Source organism: Epinephelus lanceolatus, chromosome 22 (genome assembly GCF_041903045.1).
Source record: "Epinephelus lanceolatus isolate andai-2023 chromosome 22, ASM4190304v1, whole genome shotgun sequence".
NCBI lineage: Eukaryota > Metazoa > Chordata > Actinopteri > Perciformes > Serranidae > Epinephelus > Epinephelus lanceolatus.
In genome coordinates, this window is record NC_135755.1 from 3,429,593 (window position 1) to 3,443,379 (window position 13,787).

At 46.1% G+C, this 13,787-nt stretch overlaps 1 protein-coding gene across 3 annotated transcripts in view; it reads right to left on the minus strand.

Annotated features, from left to right (window-relative positions):
• camta2 (calmodulin binding transcription activator 2) overlaps window positions 1–13,787 on the minus strand; it is a 33,488-nt gene that overhangs the window by 6,097 nt on the left and 13,604 nt on the right. For 2 of the 3 annotated variants that reach the window (XM_078164246.1, XM_078164244.1), the window contains exons 14-21: window positions 3,934–4,109; window positions 2,787–2,974; window positions 2,227–2,305; window positions 1,290–1,563; window positions 952–1,191; window positions 661–872; window positions 351–532; window positions 57–261 (exon numbers count right to left, since the gene is read on the minus strand). In XM_078164246.1, coding sequence (XP_078020372.1) covers window positions 57–261; window positions 351–532; window positions 661–872; window positions 952–1,191; window positions 1,290–1,563; window positions 2,227–2,305; window positions 2,787–2,974; window positions 3,934–4,109 — 1,556 coding nt within the window. The remainder of the gene's footprint in view (window positions 1–56; window positions 262–350; window positions 533–660; window positions 873–951; window positions 1,192–1,289; window positions 1,564–2,226; window positions 2,306–2,786; window positions 2,975–3,933; window positions 4,110–13,787) is intronic. The other variant, XM_078164245.1, reaches the window with a different exon arrangement.

The window sequence follows — 13,787 nt, forward strand, 5'->3', positions numbered from 1 at the left end:
ATTCAAAGCTGTGTATATATGTGTATAAGTATGTGTGTGTGTGTAAGTGTGTGTACTTTGTATCTCCTGAAGGCGTTCTGGATGATCCTGGCGGCCTCGTACAGCTCCCTCTGCTCTCCGTCTGTCAGCGTCAGCAGGGCAAAGTCTCTCTCCATCTTCCCATTGGCCGAGGCGTTCAGGAACTCCGCCCAGGCCGCAGAGGATGGGGGGCGGAGCCTCTGGAGGGCTAGTGCGCTGAGGGGCGAGGGGGGGCACACCCGCCTGCAGGTACACACACAGATCCATCCCATGATGCATGCAGTGGTTACACTTTTTGTATCAGCGCAGGGCGTCTTTCAGGTGGGGCTTACCTGGGTGGGGAGTGTGTGTGGGCGTCGACTGTGTCCAGGTAGGTAGCAAGCCATGTGTCCTGTATGGCCGGGTTGTCCCGCCTCTCTCTGAGCGGAGACTCAGCCCCCCTGGGGAAGTCCTCCTGTTTGATTCGCTCCGGGGTCGCCTCAATGATTTGCTCTGCCAGCGTTGCCATGTCAACCTGTTGTATAGAGAGGGTAACCATAGAAACCATAATTCAAAACACCTGCGGTTATTAACTAACCTCGTGGACTAAACGTGTAGAACAACCTCAAGGTTTGTTCTGCAGTCTGTTTAATGTGCGCGTACCTGCAGCACCTCCTCCTCCAGGTACTCCTCCTCCTCGCCTTCATTCTCTGCGTTCTCACTGTAGCTCAGCAGCTGCTCCTCTAGCGTCACTGCCGTATGTGCTCGCCGTCCGCCTGCAGTGTGTGGGTGTGTGTGGGTGGGCGAGGGGGGGCAGGCGCTCTCGTAGTCCATGAGGTAAAGTGGAGAGTCTCTGGAGCCGCTGGGGTTCAAACCTGCCGTTAATTATTGATAACACTGATTAGTCGAGGGACACAGACCGCAACCAGCCATTTTATTTAACAAACATGTTACCTGCGTTACCTGTGCTGGGCTCTGCGTTCGGCTCCTCCCCCCACATAGACACAGGAGGGAGGGAGGAAAGGGGGAGGGAGGATGGCGAGGGAGGGGAGACCGGCAGTGAGGAGGAGGAGGAGGGAGATGAAGGTGGAGAGGGGGAGGTGTCCATAGGGGCGGGGCCACTGGAGTAGGCAGAGCTCGGGGAAGGGGAGGAGGGGTCGCTGGGGGACGGGAGGCTGCTGGAGGAGCTCAGACCTGGAGGGGGAGAAGGGAGACAGCCAATCAGAGTCCTGGAATCCTGTCACATGACTGTCAGTAAACTAGAGCTGTGATCATCAGCAGGCATGTGTTACCTGTGTCTGGGCTGGTGGACAGAGGCGACGGGGGCAGCTGTGCTTGTGGTGTGGCCGGCGTGTGTGTGTCTGCTGGAGGTGTGTGCGTGTCCCTGGGTGTCATGTGCGTGTGCGTGTGCAGCTCCTCAAGTGCTGTGGCGAGGCGCGTGTGGCCTCGGGAACGGGCCACGGCAAGCGGCAGGCGTCCCAGCGAATCAGGGATCCCCAGAGCCGAACTGTTCCAACCATACAGAAGCTCTGCTGCCCTCTGGTGGCCCAGAGCGCACGCCCACATCTGGAACACACACACAGACACGCTAAACATGTAAGCTGGAAACACGTGAGCGGGAAAAACATTAGCTAGAAACATGGTAGCCCTCAATATGTTGGCTGGAAAAATGCTAGGTGGACAAATGGAAGCCATAAACATGTTTTAGGTGGAAACACATTAGCAGGAACACCTTAGCCGGAAAATGTTAGCCAGAAACACATTAGCAGGAACATGTTAGCCGGAAAATGTTAGCTGGAAAAAATGTTAGCCAGAAACACATTAGCAGGAACATGTTAGCCGGAAAATGTTAGCCAGAAACACATTAGCAGGAACACATTAGCAGGAACATGTTAGCCAGAAACACATTAGCAGGAACACGTTAGCCGGAAGATGTTAGTCAGAAACACATTAGCAGGAACATGTTAGCCGGAAAATGTTAGCTGGAAAAATGTTAGCCAGAAACACATTAGCAGGAACACATTAGCTGGAAAATGCTAGCTGGAAAAATGTTAGCCAGAAACACAGTAGCAGGAAAACGTTAGACGGAAAATGCTAGCTGGAAAAATGTTAGCCAGAAACACATTAGCAGGAACACGTTAGCTGGAAAATGTTAGCTGGAAAAATGTTAGCCAGAAACACATTAGCAGGAAACATGGTAGCTGGAAAAAGTATTTGTGTGTATTTTACCAGTGGTGTGCAGGAGAAGTGGTCGATGTTGAGGGGGTCAACTTCCTGTTCCAAGTCCAAACTGTCGCTGTTAACACTCCTAAAACACAGACATGGCTACACGTGAGCGCAGTGCCCAGAGAGGCAGTCAGAGCTACAGGCTACAATGAGGCTAAAAACAGAGTTCAAATGACGTTTTTCCAAACAACTTTTTATGTCGGGGCTTCAGGACACTTGGATCACTACGGACGAGCAGTATGGAGATATTTTGTGGTTTCAATTATGTGTTTTTGGACGTTTGAATCTGGGGCGCCGTCAGCCTCCATTAGGTGGAGTTGTGTTGCTACCTCCTCTCCCCTTGGATCTCTGCAAGTGATGTGAGGACTCTTAAAACTTCATCTGAGCCTCCCTCGGCATATGGGTGAGTAGATAATGGCTGAATTTTCATTTTTGGGTGCATTTTCTTACCCAGCTTTCAAGTTTTAAAGTTCCATGCTGGCTTAAACCTCAGAATGTAGCCCCTAATGGGCAGCCCTGCTCACAATGTGTGTGTGTGTGTGTGTGTGTGTGTGTGTGTGTACCTCCAGTGGATCAGAGTGTGTATCAGGTGTGTGTATCCCTGTGCAGCAGCCAGGTGGAGCAGTGTCATCCCACGGTGACGGACGGAGTGATGAAGCCTCTCCCCTCCTCCTCCTCCTCCTCCCCACCGTCCTCCTCTCATCATCCTCTCACACACTCCCACAATCCTCCTCTCAAACCACTGAGAGGACTGATGGACAGAGAGACACAGAGACGGACAGGTGGGGAGAGACAGAGACATTGATTAACAGAGAAAAACACATCAGTAGTTTCTGCTTCACATCACTGCTCCAGCTACAGATTGTAATTCTTCATTTTCATGGACACAAATCCTCCACACTGGACCTTTAAGTTAAAATATCTACCTATCCTTCAAAATAAAAGCTCTAAACCTCTAATAATTAAAAAAAAGAATAAGTAATTTTTATGTATCAGTGGATTTTTTTAGGTTAAAAATGTCAAAACAGTTGAAAAGAGGGAGAGTGTGATGAGTAGAGCTCAGTGTGCATGTTGTAATTGTTTTCGTGTCCGTCTGTCTGTCTGTCTGTGTCACATTGAGTCTATTTTAACCCGAGGACTGGACCTGCCAAATTCCCCATGACATCAGAGAGAGGGAGGCTGCAGCTTGGTTCAACAGAGGTCACGCTGCAGAGGTGTTTCACAAGGATTTTCCATTCGGGTCAATTTGTTCTTCTTAACCTGTTTACCAGCTCAACTGTCACCTTTGTGTAATCTGCTTGACATTTGACCTCCATGAGGATCGCTCAGCTTTACAGTGCAACAAAGACAAAAGACTTTACACCTTTAAATCTGGTCCCAAAATCTATATACATTTGTGTTATTATGATTTTAAAAACCAGCAAATTGTCATCAAAAACATATCTAAAGGGTCATTACAGACATTTTTTTTCTGCAGCTCTGTCAGTACCAATACAATCACACAGGTAGAATTGAGAGTGTGTCCCTGTGACCTTACACACAGAGACGGAGCTGAAACATGAAACAAAGCGTCGAGTCGTGTCGCTCTGCAGACTGTTGTGATCTACTGACAGCTGTTTCTATTAGTCATATCAGCAAGAGTTGGACTGTTGGATCAGCCAGGTGTTCCTAATAAAGTGGACACTACATCATGACTGCTGGTGTTTTCACCTGTTCGTGGTCCTCAGGTAGGGGCGGGGGAGGGGGCGTGGCCAGTTGGTTGCCATGTTGCTGTTGTTGATGATGATGATGGTGTTGCTGCTGGTTGTTGTCGCGGGCAGCCATCTCTGCCATCCTGCGCTCCATCTGCTCCAGCCGCTCAAGGATGGACATCCTGAACTGATTATCTGCACACAGAAAACACAGAGTGAGACCTCCCGCTTCGGCCGCACTTCAGTTATTTCATTAATGCTGACGTCTCGAGAAAACAAACTTTTTTATCTCATGATAACGAGATAATCAACCCGTTACCAGCAGAAAAGAAAAGGTTGATTTGTCTTGTTATATCGATAAAAAGACGAGCTTTGTTATCTCATGAAAATAAAATTATTATTTAAGTTTTTCTTCTTATTTGGCTACTTATAATGGCACAGAGGCAGGTTTCACTGCAGATGTTAAGCGACCATAACCAGCACCGTGTCATAGCCTACCTACTAGAAATCCTGAGTGCAGAACTGATCTTCTTCCAGGCATTGTTCTGTAAATGTGTACTGGGCCAAAAATATTGTCTGTGGGACACAATTAAAGCTCTGACAGCTCTGCACTAAAACGATAAACTTCTCTATATTTATCACAGACTGATATTTACTGAAGAAGGAAATATATCTGTTGGTCCTCGTCACATGACACACGGTGCGCGCTGCTTCATTCCAAAAGTTGAACTCTGTTTATCTCAGGGCGCAGCTGTCCCTCTCTGAAAAATAGCCACTAGGGAAAGCATGCACACCGCGACGGCGTTGCTCTGGCGTTTGAGCGTGCCTGCCGTGCATCTACGTTGAAAACAATGAATTTGAGGGCACAAAAAACTCAGCATGTGTACGAAACCTTAAGCTTAAACCAGTCTCAGTTCGAGGGGTACCCATGGTTGATAATATTGATCCCATCATATGGTAATAAAGTGGAAACACAGTGTCCTCTTGTGCTCACAGAGAGTCCAGGTGTCAGTCAGGTGTCAGGTGCATGCCAAACACACTTATGGCTTTTTTGTGGACAGGCTGCCTGGATGCAACCATGGTACGCAGGGTACACAGTGCAGGGTGGGAGAAGAAGGAACACATTGCCATAGGTGGGTGCAGTAGAGGCTGTGGAACTGACAGATTGGGAATCCTGCAGAGTGCTTTCCTCAGAGGGAACTTATTGTTGTCTGGGGCAGGAATTATTTTTTAACTTTAGTTTGGAGCCAAAACAATCTGTACGACATTGTGTTGCTCATTTCAGCTGCACATCTACCTGAGTTATAACAAGGACTGGATATCTGTACTTAATACCTTTATGGTATCAACTAAAATAAACCAGGAACAAGTAGAATCAAAACATCTCCAGTCAAATAATACCTGCATTTGATCCTTTTTGCTGCTGTCGTCTCAAGAGCTGCTCAGTTCAATGTTTGCTTGGATAGCACAAGCTAACTCAGCAGCAGCAGCTAACATCCAACACGGAGCCATTAAACAATCCCAACAAACACACACTGACAAAGAAACGGCTCAACTCTGTCATTGAACCCATTTACAAGGGTGAGATAATCTTAGCCATGTGATGCTAACAGTTAGCTCTGTCACTGTAGTAGTGCAGCAGGGCGGACTCTCATAACTGTCCACTGTGCAGGGCTCACACTCCTGCAGCAGCAGCTACAACCCCTACAGTCTGTGTTGTACTGAAGTCAAGCGAGTTGACAGTTCAGCAACCCAAAATGCCACCTCAACGTTCGATTATCTTAAAGTATGGATACACTGCACTGATGGGTACTGAACAAAGTACTGTGTTAGTATCAGTATCACTTTAAAGGTACTGGTATTATAGTTTTTTAAAGATACCAAGCTCTAATTATAATAATAATGACCTGAACCGATGTGTGTGTGTCGACAGCTCTAACCAGGAAGCAAATGGAAACTCCGCTCTTAAATAACACACACACACACACACACACACGGTGCCAGGCGGCAGGATGATTGAAGTCAGTCGAGATAGTTTCCATTTCAGAAACTATATATAAACTACAGAATGATACACTGTGACCTGTACACGTACACACACACACACACACACACACACACACACAAACAACAATTGATTAACTGCTTATATTTTTTTTAACGTTCGCATTTACAGATTCTCTGTTTGGTTTGATCGGCACAAAAACTGACAGAGATTCAGTTTATGATCATTACTGTAGAAAATACTGATGCGTCACTGATTGATCACTGATCAGTCTGCAGTTCTTCAGCTCACTGGAAGAAAACATTTACACATTAGCAAAATCAGAGGGAGGAATGTCTAATCGTCGGGTCCGCTACGGTGCTAACAGTGTGCAACACAAGTTAATGCTAGCTAAAATAAGAGTCCACTATTGACAACAAGCAGCCGACATCCACCATGACACACATGCTGTGATTCTGTTAAATAAATTTATACTGACAGAGACAGACCTTCACTTAGCGCCCACTGGATCAGCAAACTTTCTGTTGCTGCTGTAACATGGGTTAGACCCCACTGTGAACCCAGAGGCTGGGGTTTGTGCTGACAGAATTTGAGTTACTACAGCGGCTGTGTTAGCTACCTAATTTGTGTCTTATTTGTTGTTTGATAAACAGTAAATCCATCAAATTCAGTGCCCCAAATCTAAAGTTCTGTTGCTTGCCAACTTGGATGAATTATTAGCTAACATAGCAAAATACTGTTTTGGGTGATTAACATCATTTAATACATTCAGACTCCAGGGCTGATCTGGCTGGTAAATTAGCTAGCTTGCTGTTTGCAAGTTACTTTATCAGCTAATGTTATGAAGCAAACGACACCAGATCACTTCAGCGCAGCTCAGTTACAGCTAGCTGGCTAACCTTAGCTTGCCTGCTCACTAACATTAGTGCTAGCAAAATGCTATCAGAGTGGCTATGTCAGTTAGCTAGCTTGCGAAGGAACTTAATCAGACAATGTGATCCATGATACTAACTTATGTTATTATGGGAAACAATGTTGATTTATCCAACGATTAATGATGTAACAATAGGTGCTGATGTTTTTTTGCATGATTTTCTTCGTTTACATGTGACAATAAAGAACCTGACACTTATAGTATTGTGTTTAGTGCTGCAGTTTCTAGTGCAGTAGTTTGTGATTATTACTGAAACACGTTTCGACCATACAGAACAACAGCAGAGGTGGACTGTGACTGATTAAAGGAATATTTTATCTGCCAAATTACCATTTGTCTGTTGGTTACTCACCACGTGTTACGTTTAATTCTGTTTTTCTCTTGCGTCTCAGTGGTGAATGTAGAATCCAGAAAGTAGAAAATTCTTGATGAAGTAAAAGGGGAGCACGTCAGCTCCTTTGTTCCATAATGTTAAATGAATGGTTTTGTGTGAAGTACTGAGCATACAGCTGGATAAATGAGACTCGGATTATACTGGATGAGTTATGTGACAATTTGTCAACAATGTTTTGATATACAACTCAACTCCCAAACAGTCTGGACACTGTGCAAAACGTAACTACCTATGTTCAGTCACATACAGTCTAAATATTTATTGTTCAAACTGATGAACTTAATTCTTTTTGTAAATCTACACTCATTCTGCAGCAGGCTGTTATAAAGTTGGGACAGGAGCATGTTTACGGCTGTGTAACATCACCTTTTCTTTCAACAACACTCAGAAAGTGTTTGGGAACTGAGGACAGTTTTTCTTGCTTGATATCCGACTTCAGTGTCTTAACAGTCCCATGATGCACCTCTCCGGCGTCAACGCTTCATTATGTCCCACACATGTTCACTGGGAGACAGGTGTGGACTGCAGGCAGGTCACTCTGGTACCTGCCCTCTGTCACTACGGAGCCACGCTGTTGGAACACGTCACAATGTGTCTCATTGTCTTGCTGGAATGTGAAGGGACGTCCCTGGAAAAGACGTCGTCTGGATGGCAGCATATGTTGCTCCAAAACCTGTATGTACCTATCAGCTTTCATGGTGCCTTCACAGATGTCAAGTTACCTATGATGCACCTCCATCCCATCACAGATAGGAAGTTACACACGATGCACCCCCATCCTGTCACAGATAGGAAGTTACCCATGATGCACCTCCATCCTGTCACAGATAGGAAATTACCCATGATACTCCCCATCCCGTCACAGATAGGAAGTTACCCACGATACTCCCCATCCCGTCACAGATAGGAAGTTACACATGATGCACCTCCATCCCATCATAGATAGGAAGTTACCCATGATACCCCCCATCCCGTCACAGATAGGAAGTTACTCATGATACCCTTCCATCCCATCACAGATAGGAAGTTACCCATGATACCCCCCATCCCATCACAGATAGGAAGTTACTCATGATACCCTTCCATCCCATCACAGATAGGAAGTTACCCATGATACCCCCCATCCCATCACAGATAGGAAGTTACTCATGATACCCTTCCATCCCGTCACAGATAGGAAGTTACCCATGATGCCCTTCTATCCCGTCACAGATAGGAAGTTACCCATGATACCCTTCCATCCCGTCGCAGATAGAAGTTACCCATGATGCCCTTCTATCCTGTCACAGATAGGAAGTTACCCATGATGCCCTTCTATCCTGTCACAGATAGGGAGTTACCCATGATACCATTCCATCCCGTCACAGATAGGAAGTTACCCATGATGCCTTTCCATCCCGTCACAGATAGGAAGTCACCCATGATGCCTTTCCATCCCGTCACAGATAGGAAGTTACCCATGATACTCCCCATCCCGTCACAGATAGGAAGTTACCCATGATACTCCCCATCCTGTCACAGATAGGAAGTTACCCATGATGCACCTCCATCCTGTCACAGATAGGAAGTTACCCATGATGCACCTCCATCCCGTCACAGATAGGAAGTTACCCATGATACTCCCCATCCCGTCACAGATAGGAAGTTACACATGATGCACCTCCATCCCGTCACAGATAGGAAGTTACCCATGATACTCCCCATCCCGTCACAGATAGGAAGTTACCCATGATGCACCTCCATCCCGTCACAGATAGGAAGTTACCCATGATACTCCCCATCCCGTCACAGATAGGAAGTTACACATGATGCACCTCCATCCCATCACAGATAGGAAGTTACCCATGATACTCCCCATCCTGTCACAGATAGGAAGTCACCCATGATACCCTTCCATCCCGTCACAGATAGGAAGTTACTCATGATACCCTTCCATCCCGTCACAGATAGGAAGTTACCCATGATGCCCTTCTATCCCGTCACAGATAGGAAGTTACCCATGATACCCTTCCATCCCGTCGCAGATAGAAGTTACCTATGATGCCCTTCTATCCTGTGACAGATAGGAAGTTACCCATGATGCCCTTCTATCCTGTCACAGATAGGGAGTTACCCATGATACCATTCCATCCCGTCACAGATAGGAAGTTACCCATGATGCCTTTCCATCCCGTCACAGATAGGAAGTCACCCATGATACCCTTCCATCCCGTCACAGATAGGAAGTTACCCATGATGCCTTTCCATCCCGTCACAGATAGGAAGTTACCCATGATACCCTTCTATCCTGTCACAGATAGGGAGTTACCCATGATACCATTCCATCCCGTCACAGATAGGAAGTCACCCATGATACCATTCCATCCCGTCACAGATAGGAAGTTACCCATGATGCCTTTCCATCCCGTCACAGATAGGGAGTTACCCATGATACCATTCCATCCCATCACAGATAGGAAGTCGCCCATGATACCATTCCATCCCGTCACAGATAGGGAGTTACCCATGATACCATTCCATCCCGTCACAGATAGGAAGTTACCTATGATGCCTTTCTATCCCGTCACAGATAGGAAGTTACCCATGATGCCCTTCTATCCTGTCACAGATAGGAAGTTACCCATGATGCCTTTCCATCCCGTCACAGATAGGAAGTCACCCATGATACCATTCCATCCCGTCACAGATAGGGAGTTACCCATGATGCCTTTCCATCCCGTCACAGATAGGAAGTTACCCATGATACCCTTCTATCCTGTCACAGATAGGGAGTTACCCACGATACCATTCCATCCCGTCACAGATAGGAAGTTACCCATGATACCATTCCATCCCGTCACAGATAGGAAGTTACCCATGATACCATTCCATCCCGTCACAGATAGGAAGTTACCCATGATACCATTCCATCCCGTCACAGATAGGAAGTTACCCATGATGCCTTTCCATCCCGTCACAGATAGGGAGTTACCCATGATACCATTCCATCCCATCACAGATAGGAAGTCACCCATGATACCATTCCATCCCATCACAGATAGGAAGTTACCCATGATACCATTCCATCCCGTCACAGATAGGAAGTTACCTATGATGCCTTTCTATCCTGTCACAGATAGGAAGTTACCCATGATGCCCTTCTATCCTGTCACAGATAGGAAGTTACCCATGATGCCTTTCCATCCCGTCACAGATAGGAAGTCACCCATGATACCATTCCATCCCGTCACAGATAGGGAGTTACCCATGATACCCTTCCATCCCGTCACAGATAGGAAGTTACCCATGATACCCCCCATCCCATCACAGATAGGAAGTTAGTCATGATACCCTTCCATCCCGTCACAGATAGGAAGTTACCCATGATGCCCTTCTATCCCGTCACAGATAGGAAGTTACCCATGATACCCTTCTATCCTGTCACAGATAGGGAGTTACCCATGATACCATTCCATCCCGTCACAGATAGGAAGTTACCCATGATGCCTTTCCATCCCGTCACAGATAGGAAGTCACCCATGATGCCTTTCCATCCCGTCACAGATAGGAAGTTACCCATGATACTCCCCATCCCGTCACAGATAGGAAGTTACCCATGATACTCCCCATCCTGTCACAGATAGGAAGTTACCCATGATGCACCTCCATCCTGTCACAGATAGGAAGTTACCCATGATGCACCTCCATCCCGTCACAGATAGGAAGTTACCCATGATACTCCCCATCCCGTCACAAATAGGAAGTTACACATGATGCACCTCCATCCCGTCACAGATAGGAAGTTACCCATGATACTCCCCATCCCGTCACAGATAGGAAGTTACCCATGATGCACCTCCATCCCGTCACAGATAGGAAGTTACCCATGATACTCCCCATCCCGTCACAGATAGGAAGTTACACATGATGCACCTCCATCCCATCACAGATAGGAAGTTACCCATGATACCCCCCATCCCGTCACAGATAGGAAGTCACCCATGATACCCTTCCATCCCGTCACAGATAGGAAGTTACTCATGATACCCTTCCATCCCGTCACAGATAGGAAGTTACCCATGATGCCCTTCTATCCCGTCACAAATAGGAAGTTACCCATGATACCCTTCCATCCCGTCGCAGATAGAAGTTACCCATGATGCCCTTCTATCCTGTCACAGATAGGAAGTTACCCATGATGCCCTTCTATCCTGTCACAGATAGGGAGTTACCCATGATACCATTCCATCCCGTCACAGATAGGAAGTTACCCATGATGCCTTTCCATCCCGTCACAGATAGGAAGTCACCCATGATACCCTTCCATCCCGTCACAGATAGGAAGTTACCCATGATGCCTTTCCATCCCATCACAGATAGGAAGTTACCCATGATACCCTTCTATCCTGTCACAGATAGGGAGTTACCCATGATACCATTCCATCCCGTCACAGATAGGAAGTCACCCATGATACCATTCCATCCCGTCACAGATAGGGAGTTACCCATGATACCATTCCATCCCGTCACAGATAGGAAGTTACCTATGATGCCTTTCTATCCCGTCACAGATAGGAAGTTACCCATGATGCCCTTCTATCCTGTCACAGATAGGAAGTTACCCATGATGCCTTTCCATCCCGTCACAGATAGGAAGTCACCCATGATACCATTCCATCCCGTCACAGATAGGGAGTTACCCATGATGCCTTTCCATCCCGTCACAGATAGGAAGTTACCCATGATACCCTTCTATCCTGTCACAGATAGGGAGTTACCCATGATACCATTCCATCCCGTCACAGATAGGAAGTTACCCATGATACCATTCCATCCCGTCACAGATAGGAAGTTACCCATGATACCATTCCATCCCGTCACAGATAGGAAGTTACCCATGATGCCTTTCCATCCCGTCACAGATAGGGAGTTACCCATGATACCATTCCATCCCATCACAGATAGGAAGTCACCCATGATACCATTCCATCCCGTCACAGATAGGGAGTTACCCATGATACCATTCCATCCCGTCACAGATAGGAAGTTACCTATGATGCCTTTCTATCCCGTCACAGATAGGAAGTTACCCATGATGCCCTTCTATCCTGTCACAGATAGGAAGTTACCCATGATGCCTTTCCATCCCGTCACAGATAGGAAGTCACCCATGATACCATTCCATCCCGTCACAGATAGGGAGTTACCCATGATACCCTTCCATCCCGTCACAGATAGGAAGTTACCCATGATACCATTCCATCCCGTCACAGATAGGGAGTTACCCATGATACCCTTCCATCCCATCACAGATAGGAAGTTACCCATGATACCATTCCATCCCGTCACAGATAGGAAGTTACCCATGATAGCCTTCTATCCTGTTACAGATAGGGAGCTACCCATGATGCCCTTCCATCCCATCACAGATAGGAAGTCACCCATAATGCACCTCCATCCCAACACAGATAGGAAGTCACCCATAATGCACCTCCATCCCAACACAGATAGGAAGTTACCCATGATGCACCTCCATCCCATCACAGATGCTGGTCCTGGAGGACACAACGTCCATGATGGACTGGTCAGACCACTGTCTGTTGGTCCATCTCAGATGAGCCTGGGCCCAGAGACGTGGGCGATGTGTTTACTGACAGTGGTTTTCCAAAGTGTTCCGGAGCCCATGTAGTAATATCCTTTATCCAGTCATGTTGGTTTTTAACATTGTGCAGTCTGAGGGGTCAAAGGTCACAGACAATCAGCCTTGTGCCTTACATGCAGAGATTTCTACAGATTCTCTGAATCTTTTGATGATATTATGGGATGTAGACGTTAAATCACTAAATGAGAAACATTGTTCTTAAACTGTTGGACTGTTTGTCCTTAAAGTTTTTTACAAAGTGACTGTCCTTGCTTGTGAACAGTCGAGCCTTTCAAAGACGATCCATTCATACCTATCAATGATACTATCACCTGTTACCAGTTCACCTGTTTACCTGTGGACTCTTCCAAACTGGTGTTTTTTAACATTCCATAACTTTCCCAGTCTGCTGTTTATCCTGTCCCAACTTTATCATAACCTGCTGCAGAATAAGGGCACAAAAACAATAAAGTTTTTTGGTTTGAACATTAAATATCTCTGGACTGGATTCAATTGAGTTTAGGTCAAAAAGGATTTTCAAAAAGGTGTTGTAGTTTTGCTGTTGTTAAACATGGTCCCACACGTTTTGACAAAAAGAAATTAAAAGATGGATAAATCCAATTAAATAAAATGTTGGTGTAAATTAGGGGTCGATAAAATAATCGATTCTTAGATGCACTGCGATACAGACGATTTGGCATCGATTTACAAATGTACACTACAGATTAGTGTGGGCAACCACAGGTGGAAACAATCTGACTGGTTTGAACGTCACAGTATGAAAGTATTGTGAATATAAGGTCGAAGGGAAAAGGGACTTGAACAACAGCCACATTGTATGCAAGTAAATTAATCTAGTTATATAATTTTGGATCACTACAAATACAGTATGCTATGTTTTAACAGTCTCAAGTAGTCAC